The 26,161-nt window shown below is 43.2% G+C and overlaps 1 protein-coding gene across 1 annotated transcript; it reads right to left on the bottom strand.

Moving 5' to 3' along the window:
- Window positions 1-180: 180 nt before the first annotated feature.
- Window positions 181-17,987, bottom strand: SPATA2L (spermatogenesis associated 2 like). Its single transcript, XM_088449425.1, has 3 exons — window positions 17,796-17,987; window positions 11,183-11,486; window positions 181-1,273 (listed from the first exon to the last, which is right to left on the bottom strand). The coding sequence occupies exons 2-3, from the start codon at window positions 11,483-11,485 to the stop codon at window positions 320-322; spliced, it is 1,257 nt and encodes a 418-aa protein (XP_088305551.1). The 5' UTR covers window position 11,486; window positions 17,796-17,987; the 3' UTR covers window positions 181-319.
- Between the last annotated feature and the right edge of the window lie 8,174 nt (window positions 17,988-26,161).

The raw sequence follows: 26,161 nt of genomic DNA, 5'->3' as shown, positions 1-26,161 counted from the left end.
TGAGTTTATAAGCAGCTTAAAGTATGACGCCAGCCTTTAAGCCAATGCACTATAATAACAGGAAGAGACAGCAGAAAAAGACGTGGGAAGACGGTACAATGACTCGTACACTTGTGGTTTTCGAAATGTCTCTAAAGGAAGTCAACTGATAAACTTGTGGCATCAACCAGGAAACGTTGCTTGCATAACATAGGTCTTTATTGCCACCCGCTAGTTTGTATCATCCATACTGTTATCTAGTGACCAGCTTCAATAAAAATATAAAGACTAATTTTGGAAACACATACAACACGGCCCTCAGTTCACGCAAGACATAGCTTCAGTTTCCACCCTCACACAGCAGTGTCATGTCCATCAAGCTCCGCTGTAACCATAGGAGCTGATCCTTCTCCAGCATGATCATGTTGGCATTATGGCCTTGGCGGCGGCACTCTAACAGTCCCTCGCACTTTATGTAATGGAGCTGTCTGCAATGGCTGCACCGGTAATGGGGCAATTGGCCCGGCTGTAGGCAGAAGTGCAGCTCGTGTTTCTTGCCCTCCTCTTCCCTCACAGCTTCTAACTTCTCAGATGTGGTCAGATGGGTCACCTGATGTCCAAGGTCCTTGCACCCCCTGACAATGGAGCAAGAGGAGCTGTGAAACGCGTGACAATCTGCACAGCGCAGCCGAAGGGACTTTTCAATGAACACACAGTCATGCATGGCGAAATCCACTAGCGGCCCTAGACTGTGGTCTAGGTGGTCTTCCACAGGCTGAATACTTCCTGGGTGCTGCATCTGAGCAAGGCGCTCAGCTGCTACTATTTTGCAACACCCATTTACATGCTGATGCCAAGGTTCAGGGCAATGGTTACAGAACTCTGCACAGTACAAAAGAGAGTCATTGAATGAACCTCCGCCATTACTCTCGTAAATATCCAGAATGGCCGAGGACTTGGGGACCGTGGCTGCTCTTGCCTCTAAGGTCAGTTTTTTCAGCCTCTCGATACAGTTGGCTTCTCCTCGCCAGCTTCTCCTCTCATGGATGAGGTCAGTCCCAGACACCAGTGTAGGTTCCGAACATGAGACTATGTCGGCTAAAATGCGGCACTCCAGCTGAGCAGCCAGAAAGCCCAAGGCAGCTTCAAGGAGGGTTTGTGAAGCAGGCTGGACCTGTACCGTTAGGGACGCCCCATATTCCTGTGGTTCATACCCTAATTTCCTGAGAGCAAAGAGAATTGCGTCCTGAGGGAGGGCTGCTTCCAACACATGTACATAATGTCCAGAGTACGTCTGTAGGAGAGAAAAGGGAGTATTAGCCACTGTTAATGCTACAAAATATAAAAAAAGGAGATCAGAGGTCAATTACAGGGACTAGCAGAAATATAATATAGGATATGTAATATATTGTATAGCATAATTAAATCATATATTTGGAACAGCTCCACTTTGCGAGTAAGAATGTATCCGAGACATGGCTCATTGTCTAAAGTGGACCCAAAGCGATTCACATCTTTCACTAGTGTCTACAATGAATATTGGTTCCCACAGAATGGCTGCCTCAATTGTATCTAGATTACAGTCCCACTTTAAACAAGAATCCTTGCTTCAACAATAATAATTCACAATTATGTAATTTTGGGAAAAGTAACGCCATGGGGGTTAGCACTTGGGTAAAACCATGCTGCACTGAACTATAAAGAGCAGTGCAAAAATAAAAGCTGTCCAGCATTTGTGGGCTACATGCAAAAGCAGCCGGTATTTACCCTGCATGCAAAAATAATACATCAAGTTGCCCCCCTTGCATTGCAACTTGTTTGTTCCAAAACATGAGAGTAATGGTAAGAACTTACCTTGGTTAACTCTCTATCTTCGAAGTCCAAAGGGTCCTCAGGGCGACCTTGGGGTGTAGGTGGGATCTGAATCCCGGGCACCACGCAGTTAAAGCTTTGCTCCCAGGATGCACTGGTCCATCCTCCCTATACCCCGTCCCTAGAGGCACCTCAGTTTGTAAGTAGCCAAAGGCCGGAGGAGGAAAAAAAGAGAGAAGGAAGACTGGAACACTCAAGAATCACACTCACAGAGAAGGAGATGGTAAACAGGTGACCAGCAACACAGCCCATATGAAGCAAGGTGCGTCAGGGCGGGTGCCCTGTGGACCCTATGGATTTCGAAGAAAGAGTTAACCAAGGTAAGTTTTTCCATAACTCATTTTCTTCTTCAGGGTCCATAGGCTCCACAAGAAGACCTTGGGGATGTCCCAATGCAGTCCTTTTAAGGGTGGGGATGCTCCTGCGCTGAGAGGAGAATCCAGCGCCCAAAGGAAGCATCCTGAGAGGCGAAGGTATCAAATGCATAGAACCTTAGAAAGATCTGAATGGAAGACCACGTGGCCACCTTACAATGCTGAACAGCCGAAGCGCCACGATGAACTGCCTACAAGGGGCCCACAGACCGAGTAGAATGAGCAGTAACAGATGCCGGAAAAGGCAAGCCTGCCTGTGTGTAAACCTCTGATATAGTCATACAAAGCCATCTGGCCAATGTCTGTTTTATTGACTGGCCATCCCTTCTTGTGAAATCCATAGAGCACAAATAAGGAGTCCGATTTCCGAAGGGAACTGATCTGGTCCACATAAATCCGGAAAGCACGGACCACATCCAATGAGGTCTCACCTGCCGAGAGGTCAGGTGACTGAAAGGCCGGTACAATAATTTCCTGATTAATGTGGAAATTAGAAACCACTTTAGGAAGAAAGTCAGGGCGGGTGCGAAGCACAGCTCTATCCATGTGAAATATCAGAAAGGGAGGACGACAGGAGAGCGCCCCCAATTCTGACGTCCTCCTGGCAGAAGCAATCGCCATGAGAAAAAGTCTTAGCTGTTAACCACTTGAAATCCACTGAATCTATTGGTTCAAATGGAGGACCCTGGAGGCCCTGAAGAACAACCGCCAAATCCCAAGGAGCCACATGGGGGACAAAGAGAGGTTAAATCCGGAGAACACCCTGTAGAAAGGTGTGGATATCCGGGAGCGGTGCTATCCTTCGTTGGAACCACACTGACAGTACGGAGACATGTACTTTCAACGAGGCCAGGCGAAGGCCAAGGTCCAATACTGCTTGAAGGAATGCTAGAATCCTGGAAATTCTTAACACCTGAGGGTCATAATCCCGAGAGCGGCACCACTGGAAATATGTATGCCACACCCTGTGGTATATCCTGGCCGAAGCAGGTTTACGTTCTCGGAGTATCGTGCTGATGACTGAGCTAGAGAATCCCTTGGACCTTAGGATGGATGTCTGAAGAGCCACGCCATCAAAGACAGATGATCCAGGTCCGGGTAAAGGCAAGGACCCTGAGACAACAGGTCTGGACACTGAGGCAGCAAGAACGGAGTGTCTATGGAGAGGCTCCGAAGATCTGAGTAACAATGACGTCTTGGCCAAACTGGAGCCACCAGCAGGACTGTGCCCCCGTCTTGCTTGAACTTCTGAAGAATTTGAGGAAGCAGGGATATCGGAGGAAAGAGGTACGCAAACTGGAAGGTCCACCTTACTAACAGAGCGTCCACCAAGCTTGCCTCGGCATCCCGTTCTGGACCCGTACACTGGTAACTTGTAATTGTGTCGGGAGGCCATGAGGTCCACCAGGAATTGAAACACCTCTTCGTGAAGAGACCATTCCCCTGGATGCACGTCGTGAGGGCTGAGGAAGTCCGCTTCCCAATTGAGAACTTCTGGAATGAACACTGCCGAAATTGTCTGGTGGTGGCACTCTGCCCACGTCAGAATGCATGACACTTCTGTCACTGTTGCCTGACTTAGAGTGCCTCCTTGATGGTTGATGTGAGCCACTGTGGTGGCGTTGTCGGACTGAACCTGCACGGGCTTTCCGTGAAGGATGTGACTTGACATCATGAGGGCCCTGTACACGGCCCGAAGTTCCAATATGTTGATGGGCAGCGCTGCTTCGACTGGTGTCCAACGGACTGGTCACTGCGTCTCAGCCCCGGAGACTGGCATCCATCGTGAGGAGTACCCAAGTCCGGGATCCAAAAGGGGTGACCGGTGGTGAGATGAGATGTCAGTAGCCACCAAGACAGAGACAGGTGCACCTCCGGAGAGAGCACCATCATTTGGGCCTTGATCCGGTGGGCTAAGCCATTCCATTTGGAGAGGATCAGCCCCTGCAGGGGCCTTTAATGAAACTGAGCATATTCTACCATGTCGAATGTGGACACCATGGACCCTAGAATCTGCATCGCCGAGTGTTGACACCTGATGACTGCAGAGGAACCTGCGCACTCGCGGTTGCAGCGAGGAGATCTTTTCTGGAGTTAGGAAGATTCTCTGCTGGTGAGAATCGAGAAAGGCTCCCAAATTGACCATCCTTTGTGAGGGAATTAGGAAGGACTTTTTCCAATTGATCAGCCACCCGTGTGCTTGTCGACAAGCGATCGTCAGGCGTAGATGGTGGTGAAACACCTCTGGAGAACTCGCCAGCAAGAGGAGGTCGTCCAGGTATGACAGGAGTTGTACACTCTGACTCCGCAGATGGGCTGCCATGACAGCTATAACCTTTGTAAGGAGCCGTGGATAGGCCAAAGGGCAGCGCCCGAAACGGTGTTGGTGTAGAATAGCAAACCGTAGATAACGCTGGTGACGTTATGGGGATATGCAGTTAAGCATCCTGAATGTCCAGGGATACCATGTAATCCCCAGATTCCATAGCCAATATAATAGAACCTAGAGTTTCCATCCTGAACTTGGGCACCCTGAGGTTGAGGATAGGCCGATGAGACCCATTCAGCTTCTGAACCAGAAACAGAGTAGAATAATAGCCAGTCCCTCTTTAAGTGGGACTGGTACAATTACCCCTGCTTTCAGCAAGGAATCTATGGCTTCCTGGATCTACAAGGCCTTGTTCTTGTCGGAAGGAGGGATTGTACAGAAAAACTGGGAGGTCTTGCCGGAAGGAGAGAGCGTACCCCTGAGAGACCGCTTCTTTTACCCAAGCATCCTTGGTGGTTTTGGGGAGGCCCGTCCCATCAGGCTGAGGGTTTTTCCTCAGCCTTGGAAGCAGGGCGTCTTGCGCTCCAGGCCTGTTTCTTAGGCTTGGTAGTAGTTTTGGACTTTGATTGTCTAGGATAAGACTGTCCTTTGGGCTTTCCTTGAGGACAAAAGGACTGAAAGGAAGAGGTTCTAGCCTTGGAAGGTGCAGATGCTGATGGCAGAAATGTTGATTTATATTTTATTTATTTATTTTATTTAACATTTTCTTATATAGTGCAGCATATTCCTTTGCACTTTACAATTGGCAACATTAATAGAACAAAACTGGGTAATAACAGACAGATATATAGGTAGGAAGGCCCTGCTCGCAAGCTTACAATCTATAGGGAAATAGGCATTGATATATAAGGATAGGTGCTATATATTGCAATTTTGGTCCATGTAGGCTGCATGATCCAGTCACACAGGAATGTCGGCCAAATGTCAGGAGGATGTGAAAGAAAGACAATGCGTGAGGTTATTTGAGGACTGTGAAAGGGGATGTAATTAGACATGGAAGTTATGAAGGTTATGTGGGCGGTTCTGGAATCTGCTAAGCTTGCCTGAAGAGGTGAGTTTTCAGGGAACGCTTGAAGGATTGGAGACTAGAGGTAAGTCTTATTGGGTGTGTTAAGGCATTCCATAGAGTGGGTGCATCCCGAAGAAAGTCCTGTAACCTTGAATGGGAGCAAGTAATGTGTGGGGATGACAGACGCAGATCTTGTGCTGAGCGCAGAGGTCGGGTTGGGAGATATTTTCAGATGAGTGAAGAGATGTATGTTGGTGTGGTTTGGTTAATGGCCTTATGTGTAAGTAAAAGTATTTTGTATTGAATACGGTAGAAAACCGGCAACCAATGGAGGGACTGACAGAGCGGGGCAGCAGACGATGAACGTTTGGCAAGGAAGATAAGCCTCGCAGCTGCATTCATAATGGATTGTAATGGCAATAGTCTCCTTACTGGTCTTCCCAAAAACAGGCTATTGCAATAGTCAATGCGGGAAATAATGAGTGCATGGATTAGAGTTTTTGCAGTGTCTTGTGTGAGATATGGTCAAATTTTGGATATATTTTTTAGAAGTATGTAGCATGATTTTGAGACATATTGAATGTGGGAAACAAAGGACAGTTCACAGTCAAGGATGACACCAAGGCAGCAAGCTTGTGGGGCAGGGTGGATTGTCAAGTTATCAACAGTGATAGAGAGATCAGGTTGGTAACGGTTATTGGCCGGTGGAAATATAATTAATTCCGTTTTAGAAATATTAAGTTTCAGGTGGCGAGATGACATCCAAGATTAAATGGCAGAAAGACATTGACTTTTTACTTTTTAGAATCAGCATCCACCCTCCAGGAGTGCAGCGAGCAGACACTGCCGCGGCTCATACTCTGGAGGTCAGCAGACTAGCATCCAAAGAAGCCTCACCAATATAAGCAGCCGCATCTCTATTGTGGCCCACCAAAGACCTCTGAGTTTCAGAAATCTCTTCGGGCAAAGTGTCCTCCAGAACATTTTCCCAACCTTCTATCGCCTTAGCCACCCATAAGATAGCCATGGACAGACAGGCAACTGCTCCGGAGAGAGAGTAAATTGATTTCAGGCACATCTCCACCTTCCTATCCGTAGAATCCTTCAAGGAAGAAATGGAAGGCATAGGCAGCGTGGCACTTTTTATTAAGCAAGTAACATGAGAATCCATCGCAGGAGGTGGTTCCCACTTCTTACAGTGTCCCTCCGGGAATGGATAACATGAGGCCAAACGCGGCTGATACCTCTTACCAGGTGCTTGCCAAGCCTCCGCCATATGATCTACCAGCTGGTCAGAGAGTGGTAAAACTGCCGAAGTCTCCTTTCACCTGTTTCAACTGAGGGTATTTTGATTTAGGGGCAGGAACGTCATTTTCTATATCTAGTATGGATCGGACCGCTTGCACCAAAGCCGGAACATTAATACTTGATTTAGGCTCCACCTCCTGTGAAGGGGAATCCGAATCAGATGCATCATCCACTTCCCCATCATCTGACAACACTTCTGTGTCTGATAGTTGTGTAGACTGGGATGACAATACAGGTCATTTAGATGCCTTCTTAGGTCTTTCATTCTGCAACATGGTCGAAAGGGCGTAGAGGAAGCTGCCAAACTCTGAACTGAACTAGAGAAAACATCCACCCAGGGTGGCTGTACGGCTTGTGTTAATCCTTGGAAGGGAATGACAGACTGTTGTGATACCAAAGGGGATTGCATATACTGCAGTAATCCCTGGTAGTGAGTAACAGACTGTGGAACAGGAGTAGACTGCAAACAATGCGGGATACCCTGAGAGGGAAGGATGGTTTGCTGCGGTAACCCCCATATTTGGTAAAACAGCCGGGACCTCCAGACGACCCGCAATAGAGGCCAGGACCTGAGAAAAAAACGCCCAAGGGAGATCCTGTACCGTATATTTTGTGGGCAGCACAGACGGTGTAATGGTTAGCATTACTGCCTCACAGCACTGAGGTCGTTGGTTCGATACCCACTACGGCCCTAACTGTGTGGAGTTTGTATATTCTCCCTGTGCTTGCGTGTGTTTCCTCCGGGTGCTCCGGTTTCCTCCCACACTCCATAAATATACTGTTAGGTTAATTGGCGACTAACAAAAATTACCCCTAGTGTGTGTGTGTGTGTGTGTGTGTGTGTGATCATCTGGTAGGGAATATAGATTGTAAGCTCCACTGGGGCAGGGACTGATGTGAATGGCCGAATATTCTATGTACAGCGCTGCGGAATATGTGTGCGCTATATAAATAACTGGTAATAATAATAATAATAATACATGTCTGACAAAATAAATATATATTTATTTATTTATTTTTTTAATATTTTTTTTGGGGGGGAAAATCACGAAGCGCTAAACTGGTTCTGATTAACGCTAGGAGTAGCTGTCAGACCCCACTCACAACATATGCAATTCACTTGTCCAACAATATGGCACCATGCAGCACACAACCGTATGTGACAGACTTCACAAATACTTGAATCTACATATGTGAGGTCAAAGAACCACCATAACTACACCTGATAGGGAATTGGTATCAGGTCGGCCGCAGTCCGGGAAGTTCCACTGGGCCCGGTTAACACAGACCCCAGGGTCCCCCCGGGATCCCCAGATCTGTACTGGCGTAGCGGCGCCGGCGGGGGGACGGAACAGCAGTGCAGACGTCCTATGGACAGTCTACTGCTGCGTGCTCTGATAGACAAAAAAACCTAAATCATAAAAATAAACATAGCTTTGGGCCCCTGCGATAACAGTGACCCGGACTCCGGCCAGGCATCAACGTAAACTGAAGTGCCTCTAGGCTCGGGGGTGGGGTATAGGGAGGATGGACCAGTGCATCCTGGGAGCAAAGCTTTAACTGCGTGGGATCCAGATCCAACCTACACCCCAAGGTCTCCCTGTGGAGCCTATGGACCCTGAAGAAGAAAGTTACTTTGCCGTTTGTTTGTTTTTGCTTTCAATTTTTCACAACCTTTAGTGCCCCAGATTTTTCCAACACCAGTCTAGTAGCACTTTTGGAAAGGGGAGAGGGGAAAGAGGATGGGGACGGGGGGAGGGGGGGGGAGTTGAAACAAGCTTTAGGCTTACCTGTACAAAAGAAATCACATTGACAGCCTATCAGGAAAACTCCCCCATCTTGCCTTCAATAAACCCAGGGGTGCACTAATTGAAAAAAGGGAACCAGATGTTTCCAATGATGTGGGCTCTCAGTAGTTATGTTTTCCAGAGATAAGGGGGGGTCACTTTCTCCCCCATGCTGGCACTTTTGGCTCAGGGGTACACTCATTAAAAAAAGGGAATCCACAGATTCAAATGATGTGGCCCTCTAGCAGTTATTCTCTGATGATCAGACAGTAACAGACAACACTATAGAAAGGGTTTCAATAGCTTCCCAGAGAGGGTTTATTAAAGCCCAGATGTCTCCCATGTTGTTTCAAATAAAAGGGGTGCAGTCACACAAACCCCCAGCATTAGCCCTACGGATTCATGCATTAGCATAAGGTAGTAAATCAGGATTCCGCGGCTGCCGGCAGCTACAGCCTCTACGTCTGCCACTCAGAGTCGGCACCTATAAGCGTTACAGTCAAGACTGCATTATCATTTCAGAGTGCATTTTGAAGAACATGACAAAGAGTTCAAGGTGTTTACATGGCCTCTAAATTTCCCAGGTCTCAATCCGATTGAGCATCTGTGGGATGGGCTGGAAAATAAGTCCAAGCCTTGGAGACACCACCTCGCAACTTACAGGACTTAAAGGATCTGCAGCTACGGTCTTGGTGCCACACACTGCAGGACACCTTCAGAGATCTTGTGGAGTCCATGCCTTAATGAGTCAGGGCTGTGTTGGCGGCACAGGGGGGACCTACACAATATTAGTTACAGATGTGTCCTCACACGTTTGCCGCAGTCGTGACAAGCAGCCCCTCTCAGTGCGCCATGTCCCGTGAGATTCTATTAGCGCCAGGCGTCTTTTTTGCCCACAATACATACGAGGACACTACTGTAGGCGGTTTTATTGTTATGGCAGATAGATCTTTGATTCATTTTTTTTTTTGCAATTTCAATAAGAAAAACTTTTTGCCTCATTTTGGGTAGATTTTATTTGCCATATTAGTAAGAGTTAGCAGACTTAGGGCCGTATTCAATTTGCAGCGAAAAGCCGTTATCTTCGCCGTTTTGACTTTGCACCATATTCAATTTCAAAGATTTTTTGCATGTGCGAAAAGTCTTTGGCAAAAACTGGGGATAACTTTTCGCCTATGATTAGGCGATAAAAAGTGCAGAATTGGTGTTTTGGGGGTGCAAAGTAAAAAAAATAAATAAATAAAAGTACCCTGCACCCCTTGCATTGTCCCCTAAAAGGTATTGTGTCAAAAAAAAAAGTTCAACAGGATACCCCAAAAAATTTACTTTTGTTTGGTGGACAAACTTATAAACTAGCGAAATAAACTCAGGGAGGAGTCCCCAAATATACGGCAGGTGTTTTTTAGAATGCGGTTGGTTACGGAAAGGGGGATTTTTAATTAATTTTAAAAGTTCACTTTAGGGACTTGCACCCATTTTCATGTACCCCAAATTTGATGGGGCTAGTTATCTAAAAAAAAAAAAAAAATTGATGCTAAATGCTATTCTTCACCACTTTATTAAAGACGCATTAAAGCACCTTCAGAGACTGTTTAGAAACCCTAAATACCTTTAGCAGTTCTTTTCGGGGGTACCCATAGTGATCCCCCATGTTAGTACATCTTTTGGGGGGTGACAGGCTGATTTCCCCAAAAAGTGACAGGACTTTTCACTACTTACCTTTCCGCAGGGTCCTGTTTTCGACGATTCCTAATTGAATACAGGAATACGCGGGCACGCGCCTGATACTTTATCCCCAAGAAAACCTGCGATGACGGGGAAAAGTCCGGCCACAGACTTTTCGCCTCTAATAGACTATGGCCCAAAATATATATATTTTTTTTTAGAGAGTTCAAAGTCTTCTGAAAGTATAGCTACTCCATAAGAAAAAAAATGATTATATTGATTTTGGAATGTGACCAGCTAAAAAATGTGACAAAACAGGTTCAGCACAGGGGTGAGAAAAAACCCTCAGTAGCATGGGGGTTAAATAGCAAATGTTAACATGCCATTACACATTATGACATTACTGAGGGTTCCAGCAGAGATAGATCGCGGCCGACATCATCAACAAACGCAGACAGTTCCTTATAGAAAGCTGTTAGCTGGTAAGGGTAACCGTAATCTGGGTGCCTATGCTCACTGGCCCCTATTGTGTAAGGGACGTTCCAGCTCTTATCCATTCAATTAAATATTTACATTTACCTAGAAGTGATAGATAGATAGATAGATAGATAGATAGATAGATAGATAGATAGATAGATAGATAGATAGATAGATAGATAGATAGAATAGCTGCTAAAAATCTATCCTATTAATTCAGTGAGGCTGTTTCTAAAGTGCTTCACATGCTGGAGAGAGAATTCTATCCTATGCCGATGGGTCCTAATAAGGACAAAACAGGCTGTCCGTGGATGGATAGTCTATGGAAGCACAGTGGCATTACCCAAACATCTTTTCTACTGACTAAAACTAACTGGCTCACCTTTATGGTATGAAACTCTTTCCTCCATGGAGTAAGATAAAGATGGAGTGCGGCCTGCTCAAGAGTCTGAAAGGCATCAACCAGATCTTTCAAGGCTGGAAGCAAATCTGCTTTGTTTTGGAGGCCACTGGCAATCAGGATGTAGGCGTCACTGTGGAGAGAGTTGTGTAAGTCCGGGTCTTCCAGGATACTCTGTCTCAGCCGGTTGATGAGCTCCAGGTCTGTACACGGTGCAGAACCACACGGAGTAGAGGCACTGAGTAACCAGCTAATGTACTGAGCGAGTAGGGATTCTGCACTCATTCTAGGAGAACAATGGGAAATAGGGGTTAGGCTTACAATCAGTTATATGGTAAATTACACTACAAGGGTTTTTATACTTAAGCACAGGACTGTCGTCTCAGTGAAGCTTTCCTACTTTAGACTGAACACTATGCTCCAGTTTTTTAAGCCACTCTACCAGTAAATGACAGTACCCCCCAGTCTATTAAACCATTCTAACAGTAAGTGACAGTACTCCCGGTCTATTAAACCACAATACCAGTAAATGACAGTACCCCCCAGTCTATTAAACCATTCTAACAGTAAATGACAGTACCCCCCAGTCTAATAGAACACGCTACAATTGACAGTACCCCCGGTCTATTAAACCACTCTACCAGTAAATTACAGTACCCCCCAGTCTAATAAACCACTCTACCAGTAAATGACAGGGGATGTTGTCAGCATCCTGGCAGTCAGAATCCCGGCTCCAGAATCCCGACAAAGTATTAGAGTGCATACACAAGTAAAGATTTTCTGTCCAACCATCCAACTAGTTGATTGGTTGGAATGAAAATCCGGTAAGGTATGAAAGCAAATTACAATCAGCAATTTGCTCCCAAACGCCGGAAAATAGATAAAAACTGTTGTTTGAGCAAATTGTTTAGATCAAACATTTAACAAACTTGTCTGACGACCATTTTCATCTGTTTTCTGGCATTTAGAAGCAAATTGCTGATCATCAGTTACTCCCATACGTTACCAGATTTTCATTCCAACCAATCAACTAGTTGGATGGTTGGACAGAAAATCTTTACGTGTGTATGCAGCTTCAGGGTTAGGCACTAGAGGGAGACTTATGGTTAGGCTGGGAAAGGGGGGGTGAATAGGTGCATACACACGTAACGATTTTTTTACCGATTTAACTATAACGACATCGTTATCGTTCAATCGTTGAAAAAATCGTTCCGTTTCTGAGTTATAACGATTAACGTTCATGCACATTCCCGTTTGTAGTTTATTCTGACGGACCAACTGAACGATTTTCATTACGGGAAGTTACAAAAATCGTTTGTAGTTCAAAAAATCGTTCATTACACTTTAAAAAATCTGACAGAAAATCGTTGGTAACAAAATCGTTGTGTGTGTATGCAACTTAAAGCTGCATACACACACACAACGATTTAGTAAATGAACGATTTTAGTAAGCGATTTTCGTTCATTCTTTTTCAAGGGAAAAATGAACGAAAATCGTTTACTAAAATCGTTCATTTACTAAATGTAATGAATGATTTTTTTGCACTACAAACGATTTTTGCATATTCCCTTACTGAAAATCGTTGAGTTGGTAAGTCTGACTGAACTACAAACGATAATCGTTCATTGTTTTAACTCAGAAAGTGAACGATTTTTTCAACAATTGAACGATAAACGATATCGTTAATCGTTCAAAAAATCGTTGTGTGTGTATGCACCTTTAAGGTGCATACACACGTAACGATTTTGTTACCAACGATTTCCTAAAAGATTTTCTGTCAGATTTTTTAAAGTGTAATGAACGATTTTTTGAACTACAAATGATTTTTGTAACTTCTCTTAATGAAAATCGTTCAGTTGGTCAGTCAGAATGAACTACCAACGGGAACACGCATGAACGATAATCGTTCATCGTTAGAACTCAGAAACTGAACGATTTTTTCAACGGTTGAACGATAACGACGTCGTTATAGTTAAATTGTTCAAAAAATCGTTGTGTGTGTATGCAGCTTTAGTGTTAAGCTGGCCACACATCTAAAGATTATCTGTCCAACCAGCCAACTAGTAGATTGGTTGGAATGAAAATCTGGTAAGGAATACAATCAGCAACTTGCTCCCAGACACTGAAAAATGGACCAAAACTGTTGTATAAACAAACAGTTTAAATCAAACATTTAACAAACTTGTCTGACGACCATTTTCATCTGTTTTCTGGCATTTAGGAGTAAATTTCTGATCATCATTTACTCCCATTCCTTACCAGATTTTCATTCCAACCAATCAACAAGTTGGCTGGTTGGATGTAAGTTGTTCTAGTGTGTGGCCAGCTTTAGGCTGGTGGCTTAGGGGTTAGAATGTTTAAATTCTGTCAGGATCCTGACTGTCGGGATGCCGCTGTTCGTATTCTGACTGCCGGGATCCCGTACCCATCCCAGTGACAGAAACCCCAGTCTATTAAACCACTCTACTAGTAATTCACAGTACGCCCCAGTCTAATAAACTACTCTACCAGAAAGTGACAGTACCTCTAAATCTAATATACCATGCTACCAGTAAGTGACAGTACCCGAGTCTAACAAACCACTCTACTAGTAAGTAACAGTACGCCCCAGTCTAATAAACCACTCTACTAGTAAGTAACAGTACGCCCCAGTCTAATAAACCACTGTACCAGTAAGTGACAGTACCCCTGAATCTAATATACCATGCTACCAGTAAGTAACAGTACCCCTGAGTCTAATAAACCACTCTACTAGTAAGTAACAGTACCCCCAGTCTAATAAACCACTCTACCAGTAAGTAACAGTACCCCTGAGTCTAATAAACCACTGTACCAGTAAGTGACAGTACCCCCAGTCTAATAAACCACTCTACCAGTAAGTAACAGTACCCCTGAGTCTAATAAACCACTGTACCAGTAAGTGACAGTACCCCCAGTCTAATAAACCACTCTACCAGTAAGTAACAGTACCCCTGAGTCTAATAAACCACTCTACCAGTAAGTGCCAGTACCCGCAGTCTAATAAACCACTGTACCAGTAAGTGCCAATACCCGCAGTCTAATAAACCACTCTACCAGTAATATCACTTTCAAACGTACGACCAGGGAATTTCCCAGGTTTTTGCTCGAGACCCCCTTTCACACTACACCTGAGACCCAGGTATGTCCCGGGTGGACCCCATTCAGACATAAGCCTGTCTGCCCTGGCATTCTAATAGCCAGGGCACGACAGGCTGCTCCCATGTCACGCTCATACACACACATACATGTCATATACGCACACTCATACACCCCTTCTCCAGCCACCAGACCTCACAACGGACAGTGTATCTGTAGCTAGTGTGCGCTGGCTGCTTCTCTACACTGCAGCACGGACCAGACACCTTTCTAATCCATCGGAGTACTTGGTCTTCACCACTTGTTAGAAGGGCCATTGATTCTCTCCCCAGATCCAGCGCTAACAATTTTTCTTCCAATTGTAGGAGGACACCCCGCCCCCTCCAGGCAGCCCCAAACGGCCAATAAGAGGCCTCTAGGTGCGACCAGGGAATAAAATCCTGAGTCGCACCATCCAGAATTAACCCGGGTTGTCTACCCAGGACTTAAGTCCCGGAAAAAAAACCCTGGTCAATAGCAGCGTCGCTGACCCGGGAACATATTCCCAGGTTGGTGCCTTTCAGACATAAGCAAGACCTGAGTAGTTTGGCCGAACCCTGCAAAAACCCGGGGGTCTATTAAACCACTCTACCAGTAAGTGTAACTACCCTATTAAACCACTTTCCCAGCAACTCTGACTGCTCTCCAGTAATGTATATTACAGTACTTCTCTCCAGTCTATTAAGTCATTCAAAAAGTGTGACTACTCTCCAGTCTATTACATTGCTCTCCCGGTAAGTTTGACTACTGTCTAGTCTATTACAGAGCTTTCCCAATAAGTGTGACTATTCTCCAGACGGAATGGGATTGAAATACCGACGGCTTAATAGCCGCCGATTCTAATCCCGACAGTGAGAGACCGACAGATGAAGATCCCGACGGGCGCCCGGAAGTATACTAACCCTCCCCTCTCCCCCCTCTAACCCTAACCCTTCCTTATGCGTGCATAACCCTAACTTCCCTAGTGCCTAACCTCCCCCCAGGGGTGCCTAAACCTAACCCCCCCCCTCCCCGCACCCTAAACCTAAGTCTCCCGGGGGGGGAAGCCTAACCCTAACCTACCCCCCTAGTGCCTAACCCTAACCTAACCCTACCCAGGGGGGTGCCTAACCCTAAGTCACCCCAGGGGTCCCTAAACCTAACCCACCCATCCCCGGGCTAAGTGCACACTTACCCGGCAGGAGGATGATCGGTCTGGCGTCCTTCGGCGTTCCGCCGTCAGGATTAACATAGGCGTCGTTATCTCGACATCTATGTTAAATCCCTTGCTGGGATGACACTGTCGGGATTGAGACCGGCGTCCTCTCATATCTACATCCCCCCCAGACTATTACAGAGCTCCCCCAGTAGGTGTCTACTTCCAGTCTATTACACCAACACCCCAATGGCATGTCCTCTTGATTCAGAGGACTCGAAAAAGCAGGCGGTGCTTGCGATATTCGGATTGCGAGCATGACGCGGACTAGCCATTCTACAAAAATAAGGAAGCGCTGGCAGGATCTTATGTTGTGGAAAAGATCACATACAACTTAATAACATACACAAACAATATAAAATAATTCCTATAAAATACAGTGGCTACAATCCTAGAATGTGGTTGCCAGACCAGATTTAACCTTTATAAATCGTCCTGAACTCAAGAAATCCAAGCGCTAGTGTCAAAAAAATAGGAAACTCCTGTATTTCTTATCCTATCAGTTCATGAGCATGTAACAGGAAACTAACAATGTCCTCCTTACTTACGTACAGGCAGTCCTCCTTACTTACGTACAGACATGATGTAGTTATGACACCGGCAGCCACCGGTCTCAATGCCGACATCGGAATCCCGACAAGGGACTTAAGATAGGTGTTGAAATACTGACGCCTATCTTAATCCCGATGCCCGAACACTGATGGACGCCAGGATGAAAGAGTTAAGTCCGGGGCTATTTAGCGTTAGCTGCGGGGGTGTGTGTGTGTGAAGTTTAGGGAGCGTAACAGGGTTAGGGTTTTTTTGGGGGGGGAGGTTAGGCACCCCTAGGGGAGAAGGTTAGGGTTTGGTAAGGTGGGTTAGGCACTAGGGGTTAAGGTTAGGGTTAGGCACCAGTCGGGGGAAGGTTAGGGTTTAGGGTGCGGTAAGGGGGGGTTAGGGTTAGGCACTAGGGGGGAAGGTTAGGGTTAGGCACCACTAAGGGAGACATAGGCCCGTATTCAATTTGGAGCGAAAAGCCAGAATCGGCGAAAAAGTTTAGTCAATTATGTTATTTTGCCAGGCGGAAAAGTATCGCCGTATTCAATCTGAAAGACTTTCCGCCTAGGCGGAAAGTCAATGCAGTGTAATAGGCAGAAAAGTTTTGCCTATGAATAGCAGGCGGAAAAAAGTGCAGAATTGGGGTTTTGGGGTGCAACGTTGCGGGAACCCCCGTGCAGCCTTCAGACAGTCCCTCAAAGGTAAGATGCGTCAAAATTTTTAGAAAAAAACACTTAAGAACACCCCAAAAAATCACTTTCATTTTGGTGGCCAAAAAAACAAAGTTGGGGGACAGAGTTAAAAACTAGCGAACTAGACTCCAGAGGGGTCCCCAAGTATGCCCCAGGTGTTTTTTCCATTGCAGGTACTTGCGGCAGGTGGATTTTTCAAGATTTTTTAAACTTAACTTTACCAACTTTTAAATATGCTGGCCCCCATTTTCACATACCCCAAATTTGCTGGGATAAGTTATTTTCTGCAAAAATACCTTCTGAATACTATTCTGCACCACGTATACAAAAACGCTATTTAGCAGCTATTGAGTCCGTTTAAAAACACCAAATACCTTCAGCAAGCCAAATCGGGGGGTACCATAGGGAACCCCCATGTCAGAGCATCTTTTGGGGGGTGTCAGGCTGATTTCCCCAAATCTGACAGTACTTTCCGCTTGTTTAAGTTTCGCCGGGTCCCGTCTTCGCGTACTTTCAAATTGAATACGGGGATACGCGGCACGCGCGTGATACTTTCCCGCCTGCAAAACAGGCGAAAAGTCCGGGAGGCGGAAAAGTATCGCGGCTTAGCTCAAATTGAATACGGCTCTTAGGGTACTTACCTGCCCTGTCGGGATCTTCTCCCCTCGGGCTGCCGACTTCATACCCATTCCATACAGGCAGTCCTCCTCACATACAGGCAGTCCTCCTCACATACAGGTAGTCCTTCTTACTTACGTACAGTCCTACATACATACATTTCTCTTATATAATTTTAAAAGTCAGTGATACAGATTTGCCAGCATGTGCCATCAGCCCCAATAAGCCATACTGCTATACTGGCTGCTGTGTGGATACTAATAATACAGTAGCAGGAAGAGCCAGCTGTCAGGCTCACAGTGCTGCAGCCAGCTCAGGAATCAGGATATAATGCTCCTCCATAGCTGCACTGATCACTAGAGAAGCTGTTAGCTCAGCAGAAATGTCTGCACTCACTCCTCAGTATACGGGGCCCTCCAAGGTGTCCTGGGAAGTGTTGTAACCTGCCGAGGGCTTCTGTCCTCCGAGCCGGCAGTCCTCTCTGACAGTCTGAGCAGCACTCGATTACACTGGTCTGAGGCAGGCTGTTTAATGGATCTGGATCTCTCTGTAACTTCAATGCAGGCATAATACAGCGCACGCAGCCAGCAGCAGATCTGGGCTGATTCAGGAATGGACGGAATTGCAGAGCCGCAGAGAAGGCCGCTGAGCAATACTGTCCAACAAAGATGCTGGCTCTGATCACCATAGTTAATTGGTCGACCGTGCTTTAGGTAGACATGGTCAATAAGTCAAAACAGAAAGATTTGTTTACTGCATATAACAGTAAACTAAAAAGTGTCACTGTGAAAACATCATTATTTGTTAATCCATCCAAATTGAGGACGAAATATTCAAGACTTAAGACATACATATATACATATATTTGTATCTGGCATCAGGACTGTTAGAACATGCAAAGTAGATACATAGAGTGTCCTTGATGTCATATATTCAAATACATCTAGTGTTGAATCAGAACCCTCATATTTTATAACACTCTAAATAGTAGTCTCTGACCAATTCAGCACATAAATCGCTGACATATAGAACATATCCGAGTATAGCCCTCTATCGTTTTATTACATAAGGACATAACCAACATAGAATATTAGGAAAGTATAGTCCTAGTATTCCTCATTCTGCTGCTCCCCACCTATGCAAATTGCTATTTGTGAGGGGTGAGAGATTACCGGAAAGCAGTTTACCCTTAGAAACAACAGAAATAACAGGGTTTCATTTCTGCTTTTGGGTGTCATACTACCCGCATTGGACACTCAATGAGAGAATTACTGGCTAGAGATTGTCCGCAGTTAATAGAGATAAAGCAAAGCAACACACTGAAGGAAAATGACAATAGGAATATACGGACAGACCGTATGCAGATCCAATAAGTATGTTTTATAACTCCTGTTGGCACGTTCAAAATTGAATTATTCGTCCATCAGATCATGTTATATACTTTTTAGCACATCATAAAAGTCACGTGATATATGAAAAAAACATGAAAACTCAGCTGTATGTATAATATTCAATATTCATCATTAAAAATATATAAATATTATGCTGACATGGTCTATCTTTCCCAAAATCAACGCCTCACTGGCAGTGTCTGGACATTCAGCCCAAGAATAACAAGAAATAAACAATCCACTCACTAAAATAAATTCGACACTGATACATATGTGGGAACTCCCCTGATGCAAATTAGGAGTATTTTTATTTCCACTCACTATATTAAATTAGACATTTATGCATATGCGGGGATCCCCTGATGCAAATTGGGAATCATTTTCACATAAATAAAGATACATATATTACACAAAGAAAAAATATATATTCAAGATAAATAAGTCATTAATTAACTTAAACAGACCCAAAAAAAAGGGGATGGGAGGGGAAAACGGAAATTGTACTAATCCCCACAGTGCATGAGTCTGGTGCCTGATTGTAAAATGAATGAGGGACTGAACTCAGCAGTACTATTACGATGTAAAATAACAATGACAAGTTGTACATAGCATGACTGCCGTTTCATAAGAAGAGAGTGTAAACGTGACTATTTCTAAGGCAGAGAGAATATGTAGGCTATATAAGAATAATATCCTGCTCCTATCCTAGTGGTATAGCCTCTGTGGGGGTAATAACTCGGCTTTGGTCACTGGGATTGGGACAGATTTGGAGCGTGCGCGTCCATTATAAAAAAAAGCGCGCACTGTCCAGCAAAATAAATAAATAAACCACATTCAATAGATTCCCAAACCGGGTACAAACTTGTGGTGAGGATGCTGCGCCGTACAGCCACGAGCACCCATCCGTCCGTCCATGACGCACGTTTCACCGCTAGAGCTTGGTCACGAGGGTAATCACATGTGACAGTTCCTGTTAAATACAGGTGTGTATGTTTGGCTGACCAATCAATTCCAAGGATTTGGACTGACTCGTAGTACAGCTTATCAGTGTATCGGTTTGTGGAAGATAAAGTGTCGGGACAAGTTGTTTAATAATTAACTCTTACTAATGCCGGGCTGTCCTACGAATAATATGACTGCGATATTAATTCCTAATACTTTATATTATGTAAGATTTATGATTCAGGGGATCAAAAAGAGGGGGATGGGTTTATATTCCTAATACCATATATTATATATGATTTAAGATAGAGGGGATCAAAAAGAAGGGGTGTATATGTCACTGGTATTATTTCAACACCTTATTTAGTTGTTAAGATTAATCCAAAGCTGAACATAAATAAATTAGTATTGCGTAACATAAAAATTATCTAAAGTTTCACTAGAGGGAATAATTAATACTCATATCAGTATGTAAGCGCTAGTATATGTGAAGGTCAGTTGCACTACTGACTGTCCATAATAGAAGTTAATGATAAAGGAATGTGATCCCTAAGTAACACCCATGCATCCTTAAAGTGTCACTGTTTCAAATAGCAATAACCTCGTATATAAACTCTTTGAGAAAGGTAATAATATTTGTAGGTCACTCCTACCCTAAAATATATATTCTCATAAATCTATGCAAATGAAAATGATCAAAAAATATGGTCTAAGTCACTCCGTATTGACCATATTTATATTTGATTAAATAAAACAACCCAAATTACATATAGTGATTAATGTATAAACTAAAATCTCCTCAATACAGTGAACAATGATGTGAATAAGTAATGTTAAGTGTTGGTGCTTATAAGGTGTGAGATAAAGTGACAGGTGTGAGTGAACTCAATAATGTCATGTATGTGTAAAATAATTTATAATATAATTGTGTATGTGCTCAATTGAACTGTGAATATTTACCTATAAATATAGTTTGGGACAAAAATATATTACGAGTGAATGTGATGTGTGCAAAACTAAACTAATCATATGTCCGTGATATACGTAAAACTACAACTAAGTCAAACAGTGAAAAAAACGTCCTTACTACTAGACTATAGTGCCTAAAATATTTGGATAACTATGATTGATATAAGAGAATAAAGATAAACATAACCTAAAAAATTGTGTGTTATGATTAATTAGTGAATATATAAAGTATAAGTGGTAAAGATCACAAGTAATTTTATCATAATAGATTAATACTTGATGGGATAGAGGAAAAGCCAAAAAAGGAAAGTATAATAAAAAATCTAACAAAGAGTAGTGGGTTATTGGTGTCCCATAGATCCATTCAAGCTATCTGAAATATATGACGGTTGGAGAAAAAGAATAGTACCCTTGTGACACTTACAAGAATGCCAGGTAGCTGTTAAACTCATTCAGACCATTCGGTGTGAGAGTGCCCAGTTTAAATATCCATTCTGTTTCTTTTTTAAGAAGGGTTGTGCTCAAATCTCCACCTCTTATTCCCAATCTCGCTTTTTCTAAACAGAAGATTTTAAGGCTCTTAGTGTCACTATTGTGTTGTCGTGCAAAATGCCTAGCCACTGAAGTAATTTTTTTCATTTTACTTATATCAGTTTGTGTATTCCTGATATTACCCACATGTTCCAATATGTGGATTTTTAAGGCTCTTGTTGTCATGCCTATGTACTTATAGCCACAGTCACATGTTAGGCAGTAGATGACTCCGACTGTGTTGCAGTTCTAAAAGCCCCGTAAAGAGATATGATTACCATATCTATCTTGAATAGTGGTAGTCAATTTGATATAGCTACAGGCTCTGCAACCTCCACACGGATAGGTGCCCTCCAAGATGGGTTTCTTCCTAAGATTTTGTTCAAAGTGGCTGTGAGTTAAGTAATCCCCTAACTTTTTAGCTCGCCTCCAAGTTAGTGAGACATTTGTTTTTAGGTGTGTCCTCAGGTCTGCATCCAGTAAGAGAACTGGCCAATGTTTCTGTAGGATCCCCTTTAATTCTTTCCACTCCCTACTAAAATCTCCTACAAATCTCAATTCCTTGTCATCTCCTGTTTCCTTTAGTTCTGGAAACACCAACGCTTCCCTATTGGTTTGAGATACCTGATATTTGGCTTTTTTGATGGTCCTATTACTGTAGCCTCTGTTTTTCAGCCTCAAAGTTAGGGCCTCACATTGTTTTGAATACTCCACTTCATTGGAGCAATTGCGTTTTAAATGGAGAAATTCTCCTTTAGGAATATTGGAGATAGTAGGGGAGAAGTGACAGCTTTGTTCATGCAACAGACTGTTGGTAGCTGTTGATTTCCTGAACAGGGTGGTGGTGATTTCTCCATCGATCTCTTTATTGATGGTTAAATCCAAAAAAGTGATTGTTTGTGCACTGATTTCCCATGTAAATTTTAGATTGAGATTGTTAGTATTCAGTACTCCCATAAATTCTGAGAATGTTGACTCATCTCCCCCCCAGATGACAAATATGTCGTCAATATACCTCAGCCATTGTACTACATGCTGGGTATATCTGTCATTGGTTTCTGAGAAGACCACTTCCCGCTCCCACCACCCCAAAAACAAATTGGCATAAGTGGGAGCGCAAGTGGTCCCCATAGCTGTCCCTCTTATTTGGAGATAGAAACTGTTGTGGAAGGTGAAGTAGTTTCTGTTAAGAATAAATGACAGCAATTTGATCAAAAAATCGTTAAAGTCACTTTTACTGTCCATTTCCAGAAAATATCTCACTGCTTTCAAGCCAACCTGATGTTGAATGGATGTGTATAGAGACTCTACGTCTATGGAGGCAAGTATGTAGTGATCCTCCAATTTAATCCCATGTATTTTCTGCAACACATCCCTGGTGTCCTTCAAATATGATGGAAGAGTCAGGACATATTCTCTCAGATGAATATCCACAAACTTGCTTCCTTGTTCCGATAGGCTGCCTATGCCTGACACTATAGGCCTGCCAGGGGGGTTCTCCAGATTGTTGTGTACCTTTGGAAGTGCATAAAATGTAGGTACCTTAGGGGATTTGACTTGTAAAAAGTCAAACTCATTTCTCGTGATGATACCTTCTCTAAGAGGTCCCTGAATCATTTTGTTATAAAGTGAATGAAAGTTCTCAGTCGGATTAAGCAACAGTTTAGTATAACATGAGGTATCATTAAGTTGTCTGAGAACCTCTCTCATATACATTTCCATAGGCCACAACACCACATTACCTCCTTTATCTGATGGTTTGATAATTATATGTTTCCATTCTTTCATGGTTTTCAATGCTAGTTTCTCGGTTTTTGTAATATTATGGTTCATTACATGGAATTGTTGCTGTTTCTCTTGTAATATATCCATATCTTTGGAGACCAGTTCCATAAAGACTTGTACCTGTGCACAAGTGTTATCTGGAGGGAAGAAAGTAGATTTCTTTCTACACAAAGGTCTCATTCTTCCAACCCTGGGTCTGGTTGAAAAAGAAGAAAACTCTTCTGCTAATTCTTCCAGGATATTAAAATGCTCACAGGATTTAATGACTATACTCATTAAACACAATCTTCTAGTATTGGAAGAACTAGAAAAAGAAATAGAGGGCCAAGGTAAAAAATTGATACAGTGGGAACAAGACCAACAATTTTAGAGATGTTTTGAGAAACACAAAAAAGACCTGGAGAATTTTGAAAAAATGATTATAGAATGCAAACGACACAAATTCTCAAGGGATAAGAGAGACTTCTCGTCCGGGAAAATATTCAAATGGAATCAACATCCCAAACAAACATTCCAGAAGAAAGATAAATACAACTATTCTTCATCTGAAGCCGAATCATCCGGTACAGAGGAATACCCAGACATAAGAAGAGACTCTAGGTCAGATTCCCCCACTACTGCGGTCTCTTTTTTAGAGGAAGTGAGAGATATAAGAGGAAGATATCAAATAGGAGGAAAACACGGAGGGGGAAGAAGAGGAAGAGGTACCCTAAATTGGGACCCACCCCTACCACTACGACAATCAGCGAGAACCAACAGGCGGAGATAAGGGATAGTGTACAAGAGGATGAACTTAAAGTCATAAATTTGTCGGATGAGACCCTCTCATCAGCACAACTCTCTCTATTAAAGAAGGGACTTACCTTCTCCCCAACCACCAGCATTAACCGTTTCCTGTGAGAAAAAGATCTACAGCTTTTTGGGAGGAAGCTCCTTCTAACAAAATTTTTCCAAAACCAAAGACGAAACACGGAATTTCCCTGTTCCATTACACAGGAAACAGGAGGTAATAGAGTAGCTAGCAAAATACTTACTTTGAACACCATACAAGACCAAGAAGCACTTGATATCCTGGAAGAATTAGCAGAAGAGTCTTCTTCTTTTTCAACCAGACCCAGGGTTGGAAGAATGAGACCTTTGTGTAGAAAGAAATCTACTTTCTTCCCTCCAGATAACACTTGCGCACAGGTACAAGTCTTTATGGAACTGGTCTCCAAAGATATGGATATATTACAGGAGAAACAGCAACAGTTCCGTGTAATGAACCATAATATTACAAAAACCGAGAAACTAGCATTGAAAACCATGAAAGAATGGAAACATATAATTATCAAACCATCAGATAAAGGAGGTTATGTGGTGTTGTGGCCTATGGAAATGTATATGAGAGAGGTTCTCAGACAACTTAATGATACCTCATGTTATACTAAACTGTTGCTTAATCCGACTGAGAACTTTCATTCACTTTATAACAAAATGATTCAGGGATCTCTTAGAGAAGGTATCATCACGAGAAATGAGTTTGACTTTTTACAAGTCAAATCCCCTAAGGTACCTACATTTTATGCACTTCCAAAGGTACACAACAATCTGGAGAACCCCCATGGCAGGCCTATAGTGTCAGGCATAGGCAGCCTATCGGAACAAGGAAGCAAGTTTGTGGATATTCATCTGAGAGAATATGTCCTTCCATCATATTTGAAGGACACCAGGGATGTGTTGCAGAAAATACATGGGATTAAATTGGAGGATCACTACATACTTGCCTCCATAGACGTAGAGTCTCTATACACATCCATTCAACATCAGGTTGGCTTGAAAGCGGTGAGATATTTTCTGGAAATGGACAGTAAAAGTGACTTTAACAATTTTTTGATCAAATTGCTGTCATTTATTCTTAACAGAAACTACTTCACCTTCCACAACAGTTTCTATCTCCAAATAAGAGGGACAGCTATGGGGACCACTTGCGCTCCCACTTATGCCAATTTGTTTTTGGGGTGGTGGGAGCAGGAAGTGGTCTTCTCAGAAACCAATGACAGATATACCCAGCATGTAGTACAATGGCTGAGGTATATTGACGACATATTTATCATCTGGGGGAGATGAGTCAACATTCTCAGAATTTATGGGAGTACTGAATACTAACAATCTCAATCTAAAATTTACATGGGAAATCAGTGCACAAACAATCACTTTTTTGGATTTAATCATCAATAAAGAGATCGATGGGGAAATCACCACCACCCTGTTCAGGAAATCAACAGCTACCAACAGTCTGTTGCATGAACAAAGCTGTCACTTCCCACCTACTATCTCCAATATTCCTAAAGGAGAATTTCTCCCTTTAAAACGCAATTGCTCCAATGAAGTGGAGTACTCAAAACAATGTGAGGCCCTAACTTTGAGGCTGAAAAACAGAGGCTACAGTAATAGGACCATCAAAAAAAGCCAAATATCAGGTATCTCAAACCAATAGGGAAGCGTTGGTGTTTCCAGAACCAAAGGAAACAGGAGATGACAAGGAATTGAGATTTGTAGGAGATTTTTGTAGGGAGTGGAAAGAATTAAAGGTGATCCTACAGAAACATTTGCCAATTCTCTTACTGGATGCAGACCTGAGGACACACCTTAAAACAAATGTCTCACTAAGTTGGAGGCGAGCTAAAAAGTTAGGGGATTACTTAACTCACAGCCACTTTGAACAAAATCTTAGAAAGAAACCCATCTTGAAGGGCACCTATCCGTGTGGAGGTTGCAGAACCTGTAGCTATATCAAATTGACTACCACTATTCAAGATAGATATGGTAATCATATCTCTTTACGGAGCTTTTAGAACTGCAACACAGTCGGAGTCATCTACTGCCTAACATGTGACTGTGGCTATAAGTACATAGGCATGACAACAAGAGCCTTAAAAATCCACATATTGGAACATGTGGGTAATATCAGGAATACACAAACTGATATAAGTAAAATGAAAAAAATTACTTCAGTGGCTAGGCATTTTGCACGACAACACAATAGTGACACTAAGAGCCTTAAAATCTTCTGTTTAGAAAAAGCGAGATTGGGAATAAGAGGTGGAGATTTGAGAACAACCCTTCTTAAAAAAGAAACAGAATGGATATTTAAACTGGGCA

Source organism: Taudactylus pleione, unplaced genomic scaffold (genome assembly GCF_031769625.1).
Source record: "Taudactylus pleione unplaced genomic scaffold, aTauple2 ptg000484l, whole genome shotgun sequence".
Lineage (NCBI taxonomy): Eukaryota > Metazoa > Chordata > Amphibia > Anura > Myobatrachidae > Taudactylus > Taudactylus pleione.
Note: the sequence above shows the minus strand (reverse complement) of the source record. Positions and strands in the feature narration are given on the sequence as shown.